The sequence below is a fragment of the Trachypithecus francoisi genome, unplaced genomic scaffold (assembly GCF_009764315.1).
Source record: "Trachypithecus francoisi isolate TF-2019V2 unplaced genomic scaffold, Tfra_2.0 Lachesis_group17, whole genome shotgun sequence".
NCBI classification, from domain to species: domain Eukaryota; kingdom Metazoa; phylum Chordata; class Mammalia; order Primates; family Cercopithecidae; genus Trachypithecus; species Trachypithecus francoisi.
Genome location: NW_022681462.1, coordinates 5,130,014 through 5,149,916, shown reverse-complemented (window position 1 = coordinate 5,149,916; position 19,903 = coordinate 5,130,014). Strand labels below are relative to the sequence as shown.

General features: G+C 41.2%; 1 protein-coding gene and 1 long non-coding RNA gene across 6 annotated transcripts in view; both read left to right on the top strand.

Moving 5' to 3' along the window:
- The window catches only part of RNF149 (ring finger protein 149), a 36,326-nt gene that overhangs the window by 10,481 nt on the left and 5,942 nt on the right, over positions 1-19,903 (top strand). For all 5 annotated transcript variants that reach the window (XR_004443926.1, XR_004443928.1, XR_004443927.1 and 2 more), the window contains exons 2-6: positions 2,568-2,818; positions 3,731-3,799; positions 8,113-8,195; positions 11,152-11,248; positions 15,541-15,739. Coding sequence is in view for 2 of the 5 variants with exons in the window: in XM_033239059.1 (XP_033094950.1) it covers positions 2,568-2,818; positions 3,731-3,799; positions 8,113-8,195; positions 11,152-11,248; positions 15,541-15,739 (699 nt within the window). In the remaining 3 variants the exon portion in view is untranslated. The remainder of the gene's footprint in view (positions 1-2,567; positions 2,819-3,730; positions 3,800-8,112; positions 8,196-11,151; positions 11,249-15,540; positions 15,740-19,903) is intronic.
- On the top strand, positions 17,162-19,258 carry LOC117099653. The gene is made up of 2 exons (XR_004443929.1): positions 17,162-17,220; positions 17,525-19,258. It is a non-coding gene; the product is annotated as an uncharacterized LOC117099653 (long non-coding RNA).

Here is a 19,903-nt window from a genome sequence, read left to right as displayed (position 1 = left end):
AACTTCGTTTTCTTTGTTTTTCTATTACTCTTACAGGAAATTCGTTTTTTGTCTTTGTTATGTTACATCTATATTTTCCAAGTTGATCGTTTGCTCTTTTTGTTTTTTGTTTGTTTGACAGAGTCTTGCTCTTGTCGCCCAGGCTGGAGTGCAGTGGCGCAATCTCGGCTCACCGCAACCTCTGCCTCCAGGGTTCAAGTGATTCTTCTGTCTCAGCCTCCTGAGTAGCTAGGATTACAGGCACCCACCACCACGCCTGGCTAATTTTTGTAATTTCAGTAGAGTTGGGGTTTCGCCATTTTGGCCTGGCTGGTCTCGAACTCCTGACCTCAGATGATCCACCCACCTCAGCCTCCCAAAGTGCTGGGATTACAGGCGTGAGGCACCGTGCCTGGCAAAGTGCTGGGATTACAGGCATGAGTCACCGTGCCCAGCCAACAATAAATCTTTATAGATACTTCGTTGGTTACATCTATGCAGTTATGTTCCTGGACACAGAATTGCTGGGCCAAAGAGACACGGACATTGCTCTTTTGCTCTTTTGACCTTGGTTTTGCTCTTACTCATGGAGAATTTTTTCATTTTTCTGTAGTTAAAAAAAAGTTTTTTTTAAGAACCTCTAAGGTAGTTATTATACTTGGAGAAGCTTTTCTTCAATATATATTTTTTAATTCCCATCTTTCTTCTGGCCATTGTACGTTTCCTCTTTATTTATATATACATTTAAGTCTTTGATTTAGTTGGAATTTATTTTGGCGTAAGTTGTGAGAAATGGATGCAGCTTCTCCCCACTCGCCCCACCGGTGATACCCAGTTGCCTCAAATAATTTTTTAAATAATTCATTTTGCCTCATGCATTTGGAATTCTGCTTCTGTGCACTAAATTCTTTAATGTATTTGGGTCTATTTCTGGACTTTTATTCTGTCTCATTCTGTAGGCATCTCCATATGCTACAGCCACAATGTTTTAATTACTTAAAGACCGGTCCAGGTTTCACTGTTCAAAACGTTCCAATCGCCTTGTTTTTCTTCTAAGTGAACTTAGCAGTATTTTTAGTTCTTTTTTAATGTTACTGATATTTTATGATTCTTGCATTCATTTGTAGCTAAATTCATGTAAAATTTTTTATTTTAGCCCTTCTTTTCTATGTCTCTTGATTTTTGTCTCATGTCTGCTTATGCCTTCAGAGCAATGCTAAATAATAGTAATCATAGTAGAAATTTTCATATTGTCTCCCTGATTTTAATGAATATGCTTTAGGCATTATGTATTAGTACTCATAAGTGGAATTGATCTGTATAGTTTTTTGTTTGTTTTTCATTGAGATACAGTCTCACTCTGTCGCCCAAGCTGGAGTACGGTAGGATGATCTCAGCTCACTGCAGCCTCGACCACCTGCTCCCAACTCGTTTTTTCTTTAAATTATTTGTAGAAAGATTGTCTCACTTACACAGGCTGGTCTCCAACTCCTGGCCTCAAGTGATCCTCCGATCTCACGTCTCAAAGTGCTGGGATTACAGGTGTGAACTACCATGCCTGGCTTGTATGGTTCTTTTGTTGGTTGTTTATTACCATGTTTGGTTTTATTATCTTAGAAGTAATTTTTTTTTTTTTTTTTTTTTTTGAGACAGAGCCTTGCTCTGTTGCCTAGGCTGGAGTGCAGTGATGCGATCTCGGCTCACTGCAACCTCCGTCTCCCGGGTTTACACCATTCTCCTGCCTCAGCCTTCTGAGTAGCTGGGACCACAGGCGCCTGCCACCACGCCTGGCTAATTTTTTGTATTTTTAGTAGAAACTTGGTTTCACCATGTTAGCCAGGATGGTCTCGATCTCCTGACCTCGTGATCGGCCCGCCTCGGCCTCCCGAAGTGCTGGGATTACAGGCTTGAGCCACCGCGCCTGGCCGTCTTACAAATAATTTTTAAACTTTCTAATTTTTTAATATGCTGTGGAACAACTTAAATATCGTTGGTATTACTTGTTCCTTAAAGGTTTGGTGGTAGGCTTCACCTGTGAAACTGAAACTCTAGCTTTTGGGGGAATCGTTTTTATTTATTTATTTATTTTTGAGATGGGGTCTCGCACACTCACTGGGGCTGGAGTGCAGTGGCGCGATCTCAGCTCACTGCAACCTCCGCTTCCCCGGTTCACCCCGATTCTCCTGCCTCAGCCTCCCAAGCTGGGATTACAGGTGCCCACCACCACACCCGGCTAATTTTTGTAAGTTTGGTAGAGATGGTGTTTCACTATGTTGGCCAGACCGGTCTTGAACTCCTGACCTAGTGATCTCCTGACCTAGTGATCCACCCACCTAGGCCTCCCAAAGTGTTGGTATTACAGGCGTGAGCCACCATGCCTGGCCGGGGGAGTAGTTCTTAATGATTGATTTTATTACTTCTAATGTCATCAGTTTCTTTTGGAACCAGGTTTGGTAACTTATGTTTTCCATGGAATTTTTCTAATGTATTTATATATGCAGATGAACATAGTACCCTTATATTTAATTTAATGTTCTCTGTATCATATTTTGTGTTCTTCACGTTGATTTCTTTGTTCTTTCCTACAGGAACAGGAAATACAGTGGTCATTATGATTAGCTATCCAAAAGGAAGAGAAATTTTGGAGCTGGTGCAGAAAGGAATTCCGGTAACGATGACCATAGGGGTTGGCACTCGGCACGTACAGGAGTTCATCAGCGGTCAGTCTGTGGTGTTTGTGGCCATCGCCTTCATCACCATGATGATTATCTCGTTAGCCTGGCTAATATTTTACTATATACAGCGTTTCCTATATACTGGCTCTCAGATTGGAAGTCAGGTAATGATGGATAACTCTGAATTTTGATTTTTAAAAGATAGTTCATAAATATGCTCCATATGTATTCCTAGAAGTTACATTTGACCATATTCTTTTATTTTTGCTTATATTATCTAAGTATTCACATGACTTTTTGGAAATCACTTTTTAATTGGACTATGTTAAATTTTTTGTTTTGTGGGAAATTAGATACCTTTAAGTCTGGGTTACCTTTTGCACATTTATTTCCTGCAGGAACCCTCTTAGTCCCTTGCCAGACACAAAGGAGTGATGAAAAGGCCTGAGTTAAGGGTGGACCTGTCCTTAGGTAGCCCTCATTCTCTGATGAGACCTAAAGGTGAGGAGCAGAGAGGAAATGGGGGCCTCTCTGTCTCCATCATGGAGCTGTAGTAAAGCCATTTATCTGTCTCAGTGACAGCGAAGAGAAGGGCTGTCAGAGAGCCAGTGGCTTCCCAAGGCAGGCCTTTTGAACATCCCACTTATTTCTGTCATTGTGGAAAGTTGACTCTTCTGTCTTGAGTACTAGGAAGAGGCCTTTTCCTTTTAGGTACTTGAGTAGATGAGCATAGGGTACCCCATCCTTAGCTTCTTACTTTCTTGACAATATTTAAACGTAAGATGTGGTTTCTTCTTCAGAAAAGAAATTGAAAATCAGTACTCTTGGTCACATACCTCTTAATGTTACATATGGCTGTTCTGCATATTAAGACTTGAATGGCTTTTGTTGTTTGGGGGCTTTTTTGTTAAGTTGGTGCAAAAGTAATTGCGGTTATTTTCAGTATAGTCATTTGACTTTGCCTTTCAAGTGAAATGTTTTCTATATGCTTATGTGTATTGTATTTGTGACTTTTAAGAAAAATAGTGATTTAATTTAAATTTTTCAATAACTATATTAATATTTTCCCACCCAAGAGCCATAGAAAAGAAACTAAGAAAGTTATTGGCCAGCTTCTACTTCATACTGTAAAGCATGGAGAAAAGGTAATATTTTCATGGTTTTTTTTTTGTGGTTTAGAGTAGAGAATATGCTGTACGTGTTTATTTTAAAGAAGGATTAGCAGAAATATTTTGCCATTGAGAAGAGCCTTCCAGACCTGCATTAATATGGTAGCCACTAGTCACATATAGCAATTTGCATTTAAATGAATTTAATTTAAAATTGAGCCCCTCACTGGTGACAGTTGAAGCACTTTGGGAGCCATAGTGGCTGGTTGCTGCCCTCCTGGACAGCTCTGACATTCTCAGCAGTGAAGAAAGTGGTGCTGGTTAGAACCAGATCACTGTAAAGACGTGGAGGAGCATACAGTCTTCACCAACCCTTGATACCTTCAGTTCATTTCTGTTAAATCTGAGACTATGTGTCCACTCCTTTAGTTACAGGGAGAACATGTTGGCATTTGTGGGGATGGAGAGAAAAGAGATTTTTTTTTTTTTTTTTTTTTTTTTTTTTTTGAGACGGAGTCTTGCTCTGCCGCCCAGGCTGGAGTGCAGTGGCCGGGTCTCAGCTCACTGCAAGCTCCGCCTCCTGGGTTTACGCCATTCTCCTGCCTCAGCCTCCCAAGCAGCTGGGACTACAGGCGCCCGCCGTGTCGCCCGGCTAGTTTTTTTTTTGTATTTTTTAGTAGAGACGGGGTTTCACCATGTTAGCCAGGATGGTCTCGATCTCCTGACCTCGTGATCCGCCCGCCTCGGCCTCCCAAAGTGCTGGGATTACAGGCTTGAGCCACCGTGCCTGGCCGGAAATCGAAGTTCTTAAGTGTAAGAAGACGTAGATGTATTTGTTTAATTTACTGAATCGAATCTTTGAGAACACAAGTAAATTGATATTATCCTCTTCCCATACAGAACAATTTTGAAAATATGCTTCCAGGGACTGTTTCTTGAAAGTTGTCAAAATAATGGTTGAAAAAAAGAGGAGCCTTGCAAAAAAGCCTTATGGTGTATATATTTTTAAGAAGATTCCTAAATGATCCATGAGGTATATACAGATGGCCCCCAACTTCCAATGGTTTGGCTTAACAATTTTTAAACTTTATGACAGTGTGAAAGCAATACACATTCAGTAGAAACCATACTTCAAGTGTTGTTGTTTTTTTTTTTTGAGACGGAGTCTGGCTCTGTCGCCCAGGCTGGAGTGCGGTGGCCGGATCTCAGCTAACTGCAAGCTCCGCCTCCCGGGTTTACGCCATTCTCCTGCCTCCGCCTCCCAAGTAGCTGGGACTATAGGCGCCCGCCTTGTCGCCCGGCTAGTTTTTTGTATTCTTTAGTAGAGACGGGGTTTCACCGTATTAGCCAGGGTGGTCTCGATCTCCTGACCTTGTGATCCGCCCGTCTTGGCTTCCCAAAGTGCTGGGATTACAGGCTTGAGCCACCGCGCCCAGCCTTCAAGTGTTGTTTTTAACTTTCAGTATGGTATGCAGTAGATTATATGAGAGAGTCCGTACTTTATTATAAAATAGGCTTTGTGTTAGATGATTCTGCCCAAATGTAGGCTAATGTAAGTGTTCTGAGCATATTTATGGTAGGCCAGGCTAAGCCATGATGTTCAGTAGGTTAGGTACATTTTAATGATATTTTCAACTTACAATGGATTCAGTGAGATGTGACCCCATGGTAAGTTGAAGAGCAGCTGTACACAGATTTTCTTGGAATTTTACATTTTAAACTACAAAAAAATGTGTTTTCTTCAGACTACATTGTATTCCATTCTAGAGAAAATAAAAATTAGTGTTGTCTAATTTTTATTTTCCTGTAGACTCATTCACAGTAATGTATAAAATTGCAAACCATTATTAGAGATTTTAAAAATTATTGAATCATTCTTGCCCCGCATATGATTACTTCCATTGAAACATACAATTTTAAATGTTGTTACACGTTCATTTTAATACAGTCTTTGATAACAATATCTACATATAAAATCAAATGTGGTCTCGCACAGTGGCTCGCTCCTGTGATCCCAGCACTTTGGGAGACAGAGGCAGGAGGATCGCTTGAGTCCAGGAGTTTGAAACCAGCCTGGGCAACATGGTGAAACCCTGTCTCTTAAAAAAAATAAATAGGCTGGGCGTGGTGGCTCATGCCTGTGATCCTAGTACTTTGGGAGGCCGAGGCGGATGGATCACAAGGTCAGGAGTTCGAGACCAGCTTGACCAACATGGTGAAACCCCATCTCTACTAAAAATACAAAAATTAACTGGGCATGGTGGTGCGTGCCTGTAGTCCCAGCTACTCAGGAGGCTGAGGCAGGAGATTCACTTGAATCCAGGAGGCAGAGGTTGCAGTGAGCCAAGATGATGCCACTGCACTCCAGCCTGGTGACAGCGAGACTGTCTCAAAAAATTAATTAATAAGATAAAATGTTTACTGCTTCCATATTGACAGGTGGTGCACATGGCTAAATATATGTTTAAATACAGCAATTACATAAGAACAGTGTAACTGTGTTCCATAAAATGAACTGCCTAAATTTGCAGCCATATGCTGATACTGATTGGGAGTCCCTGAGTCCCTACCCCAGCATCCTGGGAAGGAGAACCCTGCTGGCCTGTCTTGCGTCAGATGGCCACTGTGGCCCTGGCTGCCTTGGTTAATGGATGAGACCAGGTGTGTAGACCCAGGAGTTATTCCAGAGAAGTAGGGAGGGCTGATTACCACCAACGAGGTTCATGACCCATAGATGCTTAGAAGTGGAAATTTTGTCACAAGACTACTTTCTCCCCAGCAATTTTTGTTTCTTTGTACCTTTATTAAGTAGTTAGATGAAAAATGGTAACTTATTCTAATTTGTCATTCTAAGTTTTATGTTTGAAAAGTAATTTATTTTATAATACAGCAGACATTTGCATTTCTACAGCATTTAAAACATGAAGACTTTTTAACAACCTGTGAACACTTGCTTAGTATTTAAACATTTTAAACTGTACAGAAATGTTTTCTTCGATCTACATCATATTCCATTCTAGAGAGACTAGTGGTGTCTAATTTTTATTTCCTTGTAGACTCATTCACAGTAATGTATATACTTGGAAACCATTATTAAAAACTTTAAAAATTATTTCATCGTTTTTGCCCTGCATATGATAAATGATAGTATTTACTTTCATTGAAACATATAATTTTAAATGTTGAAAGTTCTTTTTTTTGTGTTTTGCTTTTTGAGATGGAATCTCGCTGTGTCACCAGGCTGGAGTGCAGTGGTGCGATCTTGGCTCGCTGCAACCTCCACCTCCCGGGTTCAAGCAATTCTCCTGCCTCAGCCTCCCGAGTAGCTGGGACTACAGGCATGTACTACCATGCCCAGCTAATTTTTGTATTTTTAGTAGAGACGGGGTTTCACCATGTTGGCCAGGATGGTCTCAATCTCTTGACCTCATGATCTGCCTGCCTTGGCCTCCCAAAGTGCTGGGATTACAGGCATGAGCCACCGTGTCTGGCTGTGAAAGTTCATTTTAATACAGTCTTTGATAACAATACCTACATAAAAAAAATCAAACATCTGGCATGGTGGCTCATGCCTGTAATCCCAGCACTTTGGGAGGCTGAGGCAGGAGGATCGCTTGAGTCCAGGAGTTTAAGACCAGCCTGGTCAACACGGTGAGACCCTGTCTCTTTTTTTTTTTTTTTTTTCAGATGGCGTCTCGCTGCCACCCAGGCTGGAGTACGTGACGCCATCTTGGCTCACTGCAGTCTCCGACTCCCTGGTTCAAGCGATTCTTCTGCCTCAGCCTCCCGAGTAGCTGGGACTACGGGCTTGCACCACCATGCCCAGCTAATTTTTGTATTTTTAGTAGAGATGAGGTTTCACCATGTTGGGCAGGATGGTCTAGATCTCCTGACCTCATTATCGGCCCTCCTTGGCCTCCCAAAGTGCCGGGATTACAGGTGTGAGGCATTGCACCTGGCCAAAACCCTGTCTCTTTAAAAATAAATAAATAAATAAATAAAACAATAATAATAAATAAAATAAAATGTTTACTGCTTCCATATTGATAGGTGGTGCACATGGCTAAATATATTTTTAAATACAGTAATTACATATGAACAGTGTATTAGTATTTAAACACTGTTCATATCTGATTAGGCAGACAACGAAATTTTTTCCTTTTCAGCCATATTATTTAGATAATCCCCGAATAGTGGTAAACACCAAGTACAGTTATTTGTGTTTTAGTTACGCTGGTTGTACCACTGTAGAAGGGAATTCATCATTGTTGTAGTCCAGATGTAGTGAGTTTACCAAGGTATATACTATGTACCAAGAATGTAGTAACACTTTGTTTTTCTTTTTACAGGGAATTGATGTTGATGCTGAAAATTGTGCAGTGTGCATTGAAAATTTCAAAGTAAAGGATATTATTAGAATTCTGCCATGCAAGTATGTTCTTTTTACCTACCGAGATGTTAAAAATTACTTGACAAGTTTTAGGTGTCTGACAAAATAGTTGTTTTTTATGATACGAAGATCTTGTTATTTGTGATCGTCTCCTCTTTTTAGAAAAGCAGCTTGGATTTTAAATGTAATGTCTTCAGTGCTCTTTAAGATTGCTTTACCTAGGAGATTCTTAGGTTACATTAAGACTCGTTAAGTGTCTTTGTCATAGATTGGCTTTTAGTATTCTAAGCAAGGCTTTATCAGAATCGTAAGAATTACATTATACATTTAGCAGTGCAAAAAGTAAGCTGTGTTGGGAGCAAGAAAAATGAGGGACCAGGGAGGAGGGCCTGAAACAGCCTAAAGGAAGTGGGTTGGGGAGGGCAGTAGTTTGTTGTTATTTGCACCCTGGACTTGCGGTCCTTCTAAGGTTGTTTAAAATCAGTATTCCTAGCTGGCTCACACCTGTAATCCCAGCACTTTGGGAGGCTGACTCAGATGTTCAAGACCAGCCTGGTCAGCATGGTGAAACCCCATCTGTACTGAAAATAAAAAAATTAGCCGGGTGTGGTGGTATGCGCCTGTAATCCCAGCTACTCAAGTGGCTGAGGCAGGAGAATTGCTTGAACCCGGGAGGCAAAGGTTACAGTGAACCGAGATTGCGCCACTGCACTCCAACCTGGGTGACAGAGTGAGACTCCATCTCAAAAAAAAAAAAAAATTTTTTTTTTTCCTTTATTCTGGTTACACTAAGGGTTTTGTTTTAGTAGCAGGAAGTTGCTTTAAAAAAAAAAAAGGAAAGAATGAAAGGGTGGGCGTGGTGGCTCATGACTGTAATCCCAGCATTTTGGAAGGCCAAAGCAGGTGGATTACTTAAGGCCAGGAGTTTGAGACCAGCCTGGCCAACATGGCAAAATCCCGTCTCTATTACAATAAAAATACAAAAATTAGCCAGACATCGTGGCACATGCCTGTAATCCCAGCTACTCAGGAGGCTGAGGTATGAGAATTGCTTGAACCTGGGAGGTAGAGGTTGCAGTGAGCTGAGATCATGCCATTGCACTCCATCCTGGGCAACATGGCAAGACTCTGTCTCCAAGAAAAGTAATGGGATACTTTAATAACTTTTTTAAAAGAATTGCTTTGTTAAAAGGGTTCATTTTGTGTGCAGAAATGGTATATTTTAAGTCTGATGAATTTCAATTATACTTCACAGCTATTAGAAGCAGGTCACAAGTCAGTATATAATTATATTTTGCTTTGTTTGCAGAGTACTTTAGTATATATCCAAGTACTTTATAGTAGATTGATAACTGTGTGAAGGAAATGCAGCCATGCATATCAGGATAACCAAATGAAAGTTTCCTCACTAAAGGTAGCTGGTTTAAACCTACAAACATTTACATGTGATTGGTACGATGGGTACTGAATAAACTGGGTTGGGTCAGTGTAAGTGGATCATGTCATGTAGAAAGTTATTAAAGTAGAGAGAAGAGTTTTTACTCCAGGCTGGTTTAGGGTAAGTCTTTCTAACTTAAAAACAATGTCCAGGAAGCTGCACAGATGAGCAGTGCTAGGTCGTGCTGGTGGCTGAGCTGGAGTTTGGACCTGACCCTCAAATGCAGGCACATGTGTGCATTTCCTGGTCTCCTTACCGGGGTTTTGACTTTTCCCTTATTTACTCCTGTGCTTTATTTATGTAACAAATTTCCCAATAAAGCCAACATGTTCCTTTTATGTCTTTGTAAAAATTATTTCTTAAGTACTGGTTTTTTTTTTTTTTTTTTTTTTTTTGAGACAGAGTTTCACTCTTGTTGCCCAGACTGGAATGCAAGGGGTGTGATCTTGGCTCACTACAACCTCCGTCTTCCGAGTTCAAGCGATTCTCCTGTCTCAGCCTCCTGAGTAGCTGGGATTACAGGCGTCTGCCAACACACCCAGCTAATTTTTGTACTTTTAGTGTAGAGCGGGTTTCACTATGTTGGCCAGGCTGGTCTCGAACTCCTGACCTCAGGTGATCCACCCACCTCAGCCTCCCAAAATGTTGGGATTATAGGCGTGAGCCACCATGCCTGGCCACAAGTACTGTTACTTTTAATTCCACTAGCAGATTTCTGTTTGTAAAAAAAAAAAAAAGTCTTCAAACAACAGTAATAATACCAAGCAATGACCAAGTATGCTCTGTGCCTGGCGCAGTTTTACACACATTGCATGTGCCCCTCAGCCCCTGGTGTGGGGCAGAGAGTGTAGGGACCTAGTTCAGAGTCCCAGCCGTTGAATGGCATGCTCGTGTCTGAGCCCAGCCTGTCTGGCTCTGAAACCCATACTATAATCTTAACTCCTTTTCTTCATCACTTGTAGAAAATAGATTTATCACACAGGAGGAAAAGTTAGCCAACTGAGACAAATCAGCAAAAGAAGAAAATATATATGCCTTTTTTTTTTATTCTGAAAGTGATAGGTGTTCATTATAGAAAAATGGAGTATATACAAAACTGTGTAAGAGAGAAAAAAAGTATCGCGTAAGCCTGCGTAAGCCTACCACCACAAGATGATCTGTTAATATTTTTGTTGTATTTCCATTTGAGTCATTTTATGGACTTATATAAGGTACTGCCAGTTTAGTATTAGTTTACTTATTACTACTAGTTGATTTCTGCCACGTTTTTTCCCAAAAATTTTTCAAATAAGTTACAAAGGCACGTAAAAATGTACAACCTAGTGTGAGGGCATAAATAAGCCATGGTTTTTGTAGGGTGAAGGGAAATTTTCCCTAGAAGTGCCAGATTCTGTTTCACATGGAAGAGAGAATAATGACATGATAAGTAAGTAGACTAGAATGTTGCTTTGATGTCAGCTAACTTGTAATGAGAGGATGAGTTGGTAGAATGTCTTATTTCCTTTATAAGTCATGTAAACATTGATTTTAAAAACATTAACACATCCTTAATTTTTTTAGGCATATTTTTCATAGAATATGCATTGACCCATGGCTTTTGGATCACCGAACATGTCCAATGTGTAAACTTGATGTCATCAAAGCCCTAGGATATTGGGTTTGTTACGTTTTTGTTTATATTCAATCTCTGCCCCAGTTCTTCCTGAGTGATTCAGTTTCATTATTGACTAGAAACAAGAGGAACGGGCGAAAGGCTCCTAATATCCTTGTGGTTCTCTGAAGAAAATTTCCTCACTATTAAAAATGACTTCTTAAGGCAGTCCAAAAAAATCAGTGAAATAGATTTGCGATGATAGAACAGTGTGCTCAGATGTTTCCCAGAGAGTTTGTAATTACTTAGAGTAATGTGTTTTGGTATGCTGCACCACAGAATGTATATATGCTAGTTTTGTATAAACAAGAATCATAAAATATTTGAAAAGGAAGGAGCCGCATAAGTTGTCTGGCTTAATATGTGCATTCTACATGTGAAGAAACCAAAGCCAATACTTCTTAACATCAAATATTATTCCCTATTCCTAGGTTTCAGAATCAAATAGACCTGGGGCAGTTTGTCCTGCATTGAAGTTGGTGCATCACTGATGGTCACAGGGCCTTACACAGAAGACACGGGCAAAATGAAAAGGAAATCATAGGAGTAGCTAGCCACGTGCTGAACAAATGCCTTCCATACCTTGTTATGTCTAATCTTCACAGTTGCTATATAAGTGCTGTCACTATTCCCATCTTACTAATTAGAAACTTGAGCTTAAAGAAGCTAAATAACTCACCTGAAGTCATACAGTTATTTAATGGGAAATCATCTTTCAAATAAAGTTTGCTTAATTCCAGGGTCTGAGCACTTAACTATTACCCTACCCAAAGAGGGGAACATAGAGGGAAAGAATACTTTTGTTTAGGTTATTTTTTTTTATTGGTTTTAGAGTCTTCATGCAATCTATTAATGTCTCAACATATTCTCATTTAGAAGATAAACAGTTTTAGGCCGGACTTGGTGGCTCATGCCTGATCCTGGCATTTAGGGAGGCTGAGGTGGGCGGATCACTTGAGGTCAGGAGTTCAAGACCAGCCTGGCCAACATGGTGAAACCGTGTCTCTACTAAAAATACAAAAAAAAAAATTAGGCCGGGCGCGGTGGCTCAAGCCTGTAATCCCAGCACTTTGGGAGGCCGAGATGGGCGGATCACGAGGTCAGGAGATCGAGACCATCCTGGCTAATACGGTGAAACCCTGTCTCTACTTAAAAATACAAAAAACTAGCCGGGCGACGAGGCGGGCGCCTGTAGTCCCAGCTACTCGGGAGGCTGAGGCAGGAGAATGGCGTAAACCCGGGAGGCGGAGCTTGCAGTGAGCTGAGATCCGGCCACTGCACTCCAGCCTGGGTGGCAGAGCAAGACTCCGTCTCAAAAAAAAAAAAAATTAGCCAGATGTGATGGCACACTCCTATAGTCCCATTTACTTGGGAGACTGAGACAGGAGGATCGCTTGGGTCTAGGAGGCAGAGGTTGTAGTGAACTGAGAGCGTGCCACTACACTCTAGCCAGGGCAACGAGAGTGAAACCCTGTCTCGATCAATCAATCAAAAAAAAAAAAGTTTTCAAATAAAGATCTTTGGGGAAAATAATTTATCAAATATCGTCTTGTTGCTAAACATACTTTTAGAGTTTTTCATAGAGTTTATTGTGGAATTAGAAACTGCAGTTTGGGTTTTTTTTAATGATGATCATTTTATGCAGCTTTAAGCCATTATGGTCATGTAAGCGTCTATAGTGGCATCATTAAAGAACTGACCCGTTAAACAAGACTTATTTCCCAGACTGCAGTCTGTTTAAAATGCCCCCTCATCTTCTAGCTTAAGAGACCGCTTCCTTAACAACTGCTGTCATTCTCTATGAATTACAATTCGTTTGTTATTTTTGAGACAGCTTCACTCTGTCGCCCAGGCTGGAGTGCAGTGGTATGATCTCGGCTCACTTCAGCCTCTGCCTCATGGGTTCAAGTGATTCTCCTGCCTCAGCCTCCCAAGTAGCTGAGCTTACAGGTGCACTCCACTACATCCAGCTAATTTTTTATATTTTTTGTAGAGATGGAGTTTTACCACATTGGCCAGGCTGGACTCAAACTCTTGGCCTCAAGTGATCCATCCGCCTCAGCCTCCCAAAGTGCTGAGATTACAGGCATGAGCCATCGCACCTGGCCACTGAATTGTTTTTAAATGTGAGTTCCAGAATGCCTTCACTGTGTGCTTACAGGAAGGTGCAGGTCAGTGTTCAAGAACGGTCTTACTAGAAACTGAGACTATTTTGACGTCCAGAAAATTTGTCTCTCTTTTAGAATGTCTTCACATATTCATGGTTTTCAATCATTGTAGCTGTGTTTGGCATGGCATAACATGCTTCCTTAATGAACCTGGTTCATCCCTCTTTACTGCAGAAACTGTAGCTTAGAAGAGAGGATGAGCGTTTGTGGGGACAGCATATAGCACACAGGGAGCTTGATGGATTTCTTTGTTGGCAAGGTTTTAGAACTCTTTTCCTTCATTAGATATACTCTAAAGCATATTCTAAGTTGTTTTCTTCATCAGTCAGTAGTTGAACATGCTTTTCATTTCTGGATGTTTGTATGAAAGGAATTTCACTGACTGTAGCACAGGGACTTTAATCCTCATGAGTTTTGTTTGTGGAAATAAGCTGTATCTTTCATATATTAAAAATTAAGACTCTTCATCTCACGTAAGGTTGAATGTTAATTTCAGAAAGCTAGAATATATATCCCCAGAATGCCTAGTTTATTTTTTGATGAACAGAACCTGTAGTAACATGAAACCTCAGAAACTGACTGTCTTGTCTTTGACTTTTGAATCTTTAGACAGTACACCCTTTTCTGTGGACCTCTTGACCCCCTCCTGCAGTGGATGCTTTAGTTAGCCATGCTGTGCCCTCTTGTAGTAACTAGTTCTCTGTTTCCCCATAACTGTAGTGAGAGTCAGCCTCAGTCTACCACACAGACTTTAAAGGTTTACAGCTATTTCAGTCATCCTTGTCACTTGTTTTCGTTCATTTGGCAAGGATGGGTCAAAGAAATGACATCTAAGGTGCTAGATCTGCACTTGGCTCTGGGGAGACAAAGAGGAAAGACACAGCCCCTCCCCTCAAGGGCTCTTGAGGATTCCACTTTCTGGACTGGTGGGGGGTCAGGGCACGCACACAGACACGACATGGCCAAAGAGTCCTGTTTGAAGTGCTGCCTGTGGGAGCACAGAGGAGGGGTCACATGCCCTGCTGCCAGGTAGAAATTGGAAGGTGGAGCAAGTGCATTTGAGAGGGCAGTTGAGCTGGGTGTTGCATTATCCGTCAGACACACCAAAGTCTTGAGGCTAATGCTATGTCTGGGGAGTGAACAGACAGGGTTGGAGGTTGGCAGGTAGTTAAGTGAGCAGATACTTAGGTAAACAGGTTGGGGCTAGGCTGGCAGAAGTTTGGATACTGTGGTGATGTCACAGCCACAGAATTTGTTGCTTGGTGTGTCAGGAGCAGGGATGGGAGGGCGTTACGTTACTGGTGAGGCAGGAGGGGCAGGTTCTAGAACACAGGTGGAGCACGGCTGTTGGGGGCGCAGCCCAGTGGAGGGAGGTGGAGCGCCTGTGAGTGGTGTTTTTACTTGAAGCAATGGTGAGATGCTGAGCCAGATGGTCATAGTGAACCTACAGCAACCCCTCATCTAATAAGTCACTTTACCAGGAGTTCCATCCACTTACAACACAGCTTTGACTCTGGTATTAATCAAATAAGGTTTCTAGCTGTTCCCCAAATGTTGAGACTTAATGTAGTGTTGCTGATAGTGTCTCCAGCCCTCCACTTTCACTGTTTTCCTTTCTTTAAAGCAGCAAATGGAAGCGGGAGGGAAGGTGAAGGAGGGAAGCTGAACTACAGCTGATCAACACCCTGTCCATATGGAAGGAGTCAGAGTAACTTTTTCAAGAAAATAATACAGTCTGAAGGCATCTGTTGTTCAAAAGCCTTGTTTATCTCTGAAACCCTAGTGCCTCACTGTAAACCAGCACAGGGCAGTAATCAAAGTTCATGGCTATGGCCTCATATCCTCTGTCCAGGAAGGCAAGGAAGTGGAGGAAAGCTTCACTTTCTGTCAGTAGTTTAAAAGCTGGCATTGCTTGTATCAAGGAGGGGAAATGTTTTTTAGAATAAAAAACATGTAGGCCTTAGGAGGTTGGTTGTTGAGAAAGAATTCATTTTCTTGTGATACTAGATAAGGGAGACGTTGTGCTTTTTGCCAGATTCATTGTATAGTAGTACATAATATCGTGTGTGAATTACGAGCCAGATGATAGATAAGCTTTGATCATGTTTTTCTTCTGTTCTAATTCTCAAGGGAGAGCCTGGGGATGTCCAGGACATGCCTGCTCCAGAATCTCCTTCTGGAAGGGATCCGGCTGCAAATTTCAGTCTAACTTTACCAGAGGACGACGGAAGTGATGAGAGCAGTTCACCATCAGCCTCCCCCGCTGAATCTGAGCCACAGTGCGATGCCAGCTTTAAAGGAGATGCAGGGGAAAATACGGCATTGCTAGGTGAGCAGTGTGCAAATTATAAAACAATGGAATGTGGCCAGGTGTGGTGGCTCACACCTGTAATCTCAGTGCTTTGGAAGATTAAGGGGGGAGGATCGCTTGAGTTTGAGCTATCAAAGAATAAATAACCAGGAATTAAATATAACCTACGTTTTGCTTAACGTATGAAGCTCTTTCTATGTTGATAGGTAGGTGATTTTTTACAGCTACATAGTACTACATTTTGAATTTTCTATAATTTCTTGAAACTATTCCTGGGTGTTTATTATCACTAGCACTTTGAAATCATTATGTATATATACTTACCACTTGTCTAATTGTTTTCTGTCACTCTGATAGGTAAAATGTAGTGAACTGCATGTATTTTTTGTTTGGTTTTATTTGTGTGTTTTGTTTTACTTTTTGAGGCAGGGTGTTGCTCTGTCACCCTGGCTGGAGTATAGTGATGAGAACACAGCTCACTGCAGCCTCAAATTCCCAGGCTTAACTAGTCCTGCCACCTCTGCCTCCCAAGTAGCTGGGACCACAGGCACGTGCCACCACATCTAGCTAACTTTAAAAATTTTTTTGAAGTGATAAAGTCTCACCATGTTGTCTAGACTAATCGCATTTTTTTTTTATTACCGATGAGGTTAATCCTCTTTTCAGATTATTGGTCATCTTTATTCTTTGATGAACTGCTTATTTTATCCCTTGCTTATTTTTTTATGGAGATAGTAATTTTTTCATATTGATCCTTAGAGCTTTTTATACACTGAAAATACTAGGGCTTTGTCATATATTTTGTGTATTTCTCCCCCAATTTCTGTATCCTTTGGCTTTTCATTATACTTTCCAGATAGAAATTATGTAGTTTAGTTTCCTGTTCTCTCATGATTCTGCCTTTGATTGCATGCTGACTTAGGAAGGCCTTTCTTATCTTAGGATTATAAAGATATTGACCTGTACTTTGCTAGTATTTGTGGGTTTTGTATTTTACATTGAAATCGTCGTATATATAGTTTAAGGTGTGAGGAGAGATTTAACTAATCTGTTTTTTTCCTTTTATTCCACTTGTTAAACCTAAGTGTTTAATCAGTTGTCCTAATATTGTTTAGTGAATAATAATTACAAATAATATGTTTTGATATTTGCAAGGCAAATTCCTTCATCTTTATTTTTCTTTTAAAAAAAATTCCTGGGCTATTCTATATTATTATTATTGTTGTTGTTGTTATTGTTTGAAATGCAGTCTTGCTCTGTTGGCCAGTCTGGAGTACAGTGGTGTGATCTCAGCTCACTGCAGCCTTCGCCTCCTGGGTTCAGGTGATTTGCCGGCCTCAGGTGATCTGCCCTCCTTGGCCTCCCAAAGTGCTAGGATTACAGGCATGAGCCACCACACCTGGCCTGTTCTACATTTTTTAAAGATTAATTCTAAAACCATTTTGCCAAGTAAAAGAAAATCTCATCAGAATTTTTATTGGAATTGGATTCACTTAAAGGTTATTTTATTTTATTTTAGAGATGGAGTCTCGCTCTGTCGCCTGGGCTGGAGTGCAGTGGCCGGATCTCAGCTCACTGCAAGCTCCGCCTCCCAGGTTTACGCCATTCTCCTGCCTCAGCCTCCCGAGTAGCTGGGACTACGGGCGCCTGCTACCTCGCCTGGCTAGTTTTTTGTATTTTTTAGTAGAGACGGGGTTTCACCATGTTAGCCAGGATGGTCTCGATCTCCTGACCTCGTGATCCGCCCGTCTCGGCCTCCCAAAGTGTGGGGATTACAGGCTTGAGCCACCGTGCCCGGCAAAGGTTATTTTAAATGGGAAGAATCGATGCTTCAGATTTTGAATTTTGTCATCCTAGAAGAGGAAGCCTATTTTTCCAAAGCAGTAAGATTGAAACTAAGTCAGTTTCTTTGTGGCACATTTAGGATCCGTGAGGCAAAAATAGGTAGAAATATACAATGTAAGTATTAACAGCACCAGAGGAAGAAAAAAGAATGCATTGTGGAAGAAAAAAGGAGAATAGATTTCGGAGAATTATAAAATTGTAGTGATTGATTGGTGTAGGCATTCTCCTAACCAGCTCTCCAGCTAAGACTGGGCCACCTTACAAAGCAGCATGTTCTGTTGGTAAATGGCTCTTATTTTTAAAAATGTCTTTATATGGAGCCAGAATGCATACCTGTGTGATTTTGCCATTGCCTTCCAACTCCAGAAAGAAAACTAACTTTGCCTTCTCTAGTACATGAGCACCCTGGAGATACTAAGACTCTTACTCTGACTAAATGTCCTTCAAGAGCAGCCTCCAGAGTTTTCTGCATTCTTGCTACCTTGTTAACTTGCAGTGCATTACAGTTTACCATTGGCTGTCCTGAAATGCCCTCTTAGAACAAAGATAATAAAATTTGAAATCATGGGTAGAAATAAGGTGGAAGAAGCAGCTAGGTTTCCAAAGCAGCAGAATGTCAGATACCTTCTGAAGCAGCCAGTTTCCCCCATGTCCCCACCCAACCCCATGTGGGGCTCACATTCTGTTTTTCTTTGTCCTTTTTTTAAATTCCCAAGTATTGTGCATCAGCAAGTTGACCTTATCTGTTAATGTTCTTTCAGCCTTGTAACGGTAACAGTATAAATTGAAAAACACTAAATTAGAAAAATCAGGCATTAATACCTCCAGAATAAAATGTAGTTTCACTTACAGTTGAGAAAACATTTACTAGACTCTTAGGAGCAACTAGGAAATGAATGTGGAAGTTACTGTGGTAGACCCTGGAGAAGGTGTTTTCCTGCGGAAGTGCACCTTCCACTGTCCAGTTACGTCACTCTCCACCTACTACACCTCCTTGAAGGGAGGGCAAAATATTTGGTTGGGTGTGGGATTGCAAAGTATTTGATTGGGTGTGGGGGGGATTGGAGAGATACTGGTCAAAAGGTGCAAAGTTTCAGTTAGGAGTAAGTTCAGGAACTCCATTATACAGCATGGTGACTACAGTTCATATAACAATGTATAGTATTCTTGAAAGATGCCCAAAGAGTAGATTTTAAATGTTCTCACTTTGAATAAATATGTCAGGTAATGCACATGAATTAGTGTGATTTAGCCATTCCACAATGTATACGTGTTTCAGAACATCATGTTGTATACCATAAATATATGCAGTTTTTGTCAATTTAAACAGTAAATACACATTTTATATTTATAAAGCAAGAGGAAGCATTTTGAGATTACTTATGTTATTTCACCATTTAATAGAAACTTTAGGCTGGACATGGTGGCACACACTTGTAATCCTAGCACTTTTGGACGTGGGGTGGTGGGGAGCAGATTACATCGCATGAGGCCAGCCTGGGGAACGTGCAGAAACCCTGTCTCTACAAAACATTAGCAGGGCATAGTGGCATGTGCCTGTAGTCCCAGCTGTCTGGGAAGCTGAGGTGGGAGGATCACTTGAACCCAGGAGATCAAGGATGCAGTGAGCCATGGCCATGATCATGTAACTGCACTCCAGCCTGGGTGAGAGAGTAAGACCCTGTCTCAAAAGAGAAACTTTAAATTGGCAAAATAAAAAGTAGTGGATTCTGCTGCTGTCTTTAAGGAAGTATTCTATTCTAAGAGCCTTTTGTGTGGAGTGATTTTTGTATACCTAGTAATAGCAACTGTCTGGATTTCAGTACCAGCTTCTCCTCTTCCTTGCCATCTATAAACCAGGGCTGGCGATGTGTTAATCTCTACCTCTTAGGGTCAATATAAATACTGGCTATTGTTTTCATTGGTGGCAGCGTCACCATCACCTTAGCTACTTGTTCAACTTTTGGGAACATCTTCTGGTACCACCATCTCTAACTGTCTTTAAAGACTGATCTGCTGATGAGATTAATGTTGGCTAGGCTAATGCTAGAAAACTCATACGACAAAGGTGTTTACCAATTTTTCTTGTTGACTATCAATGGGTTATCAGTTTTCCATATATGTTTTATTTAAAATTTTCTGTTAGCCGGGCGTGGTGGCTCATGCCTCCAATCCTGCATGTAATGGTAGACCCTGGAGAAGGTGTTTTCTCCACTTTGGGAGGCTGAGGTGGGTGGATCACCTGAGGTCAGGAGTTCGAGACTAGCCTGGCCAACATGGTGAAACCTCATCTCTACTAAAAATGCAAAAGGTCGCTGAGTGTGGTGGTGGGTGCCT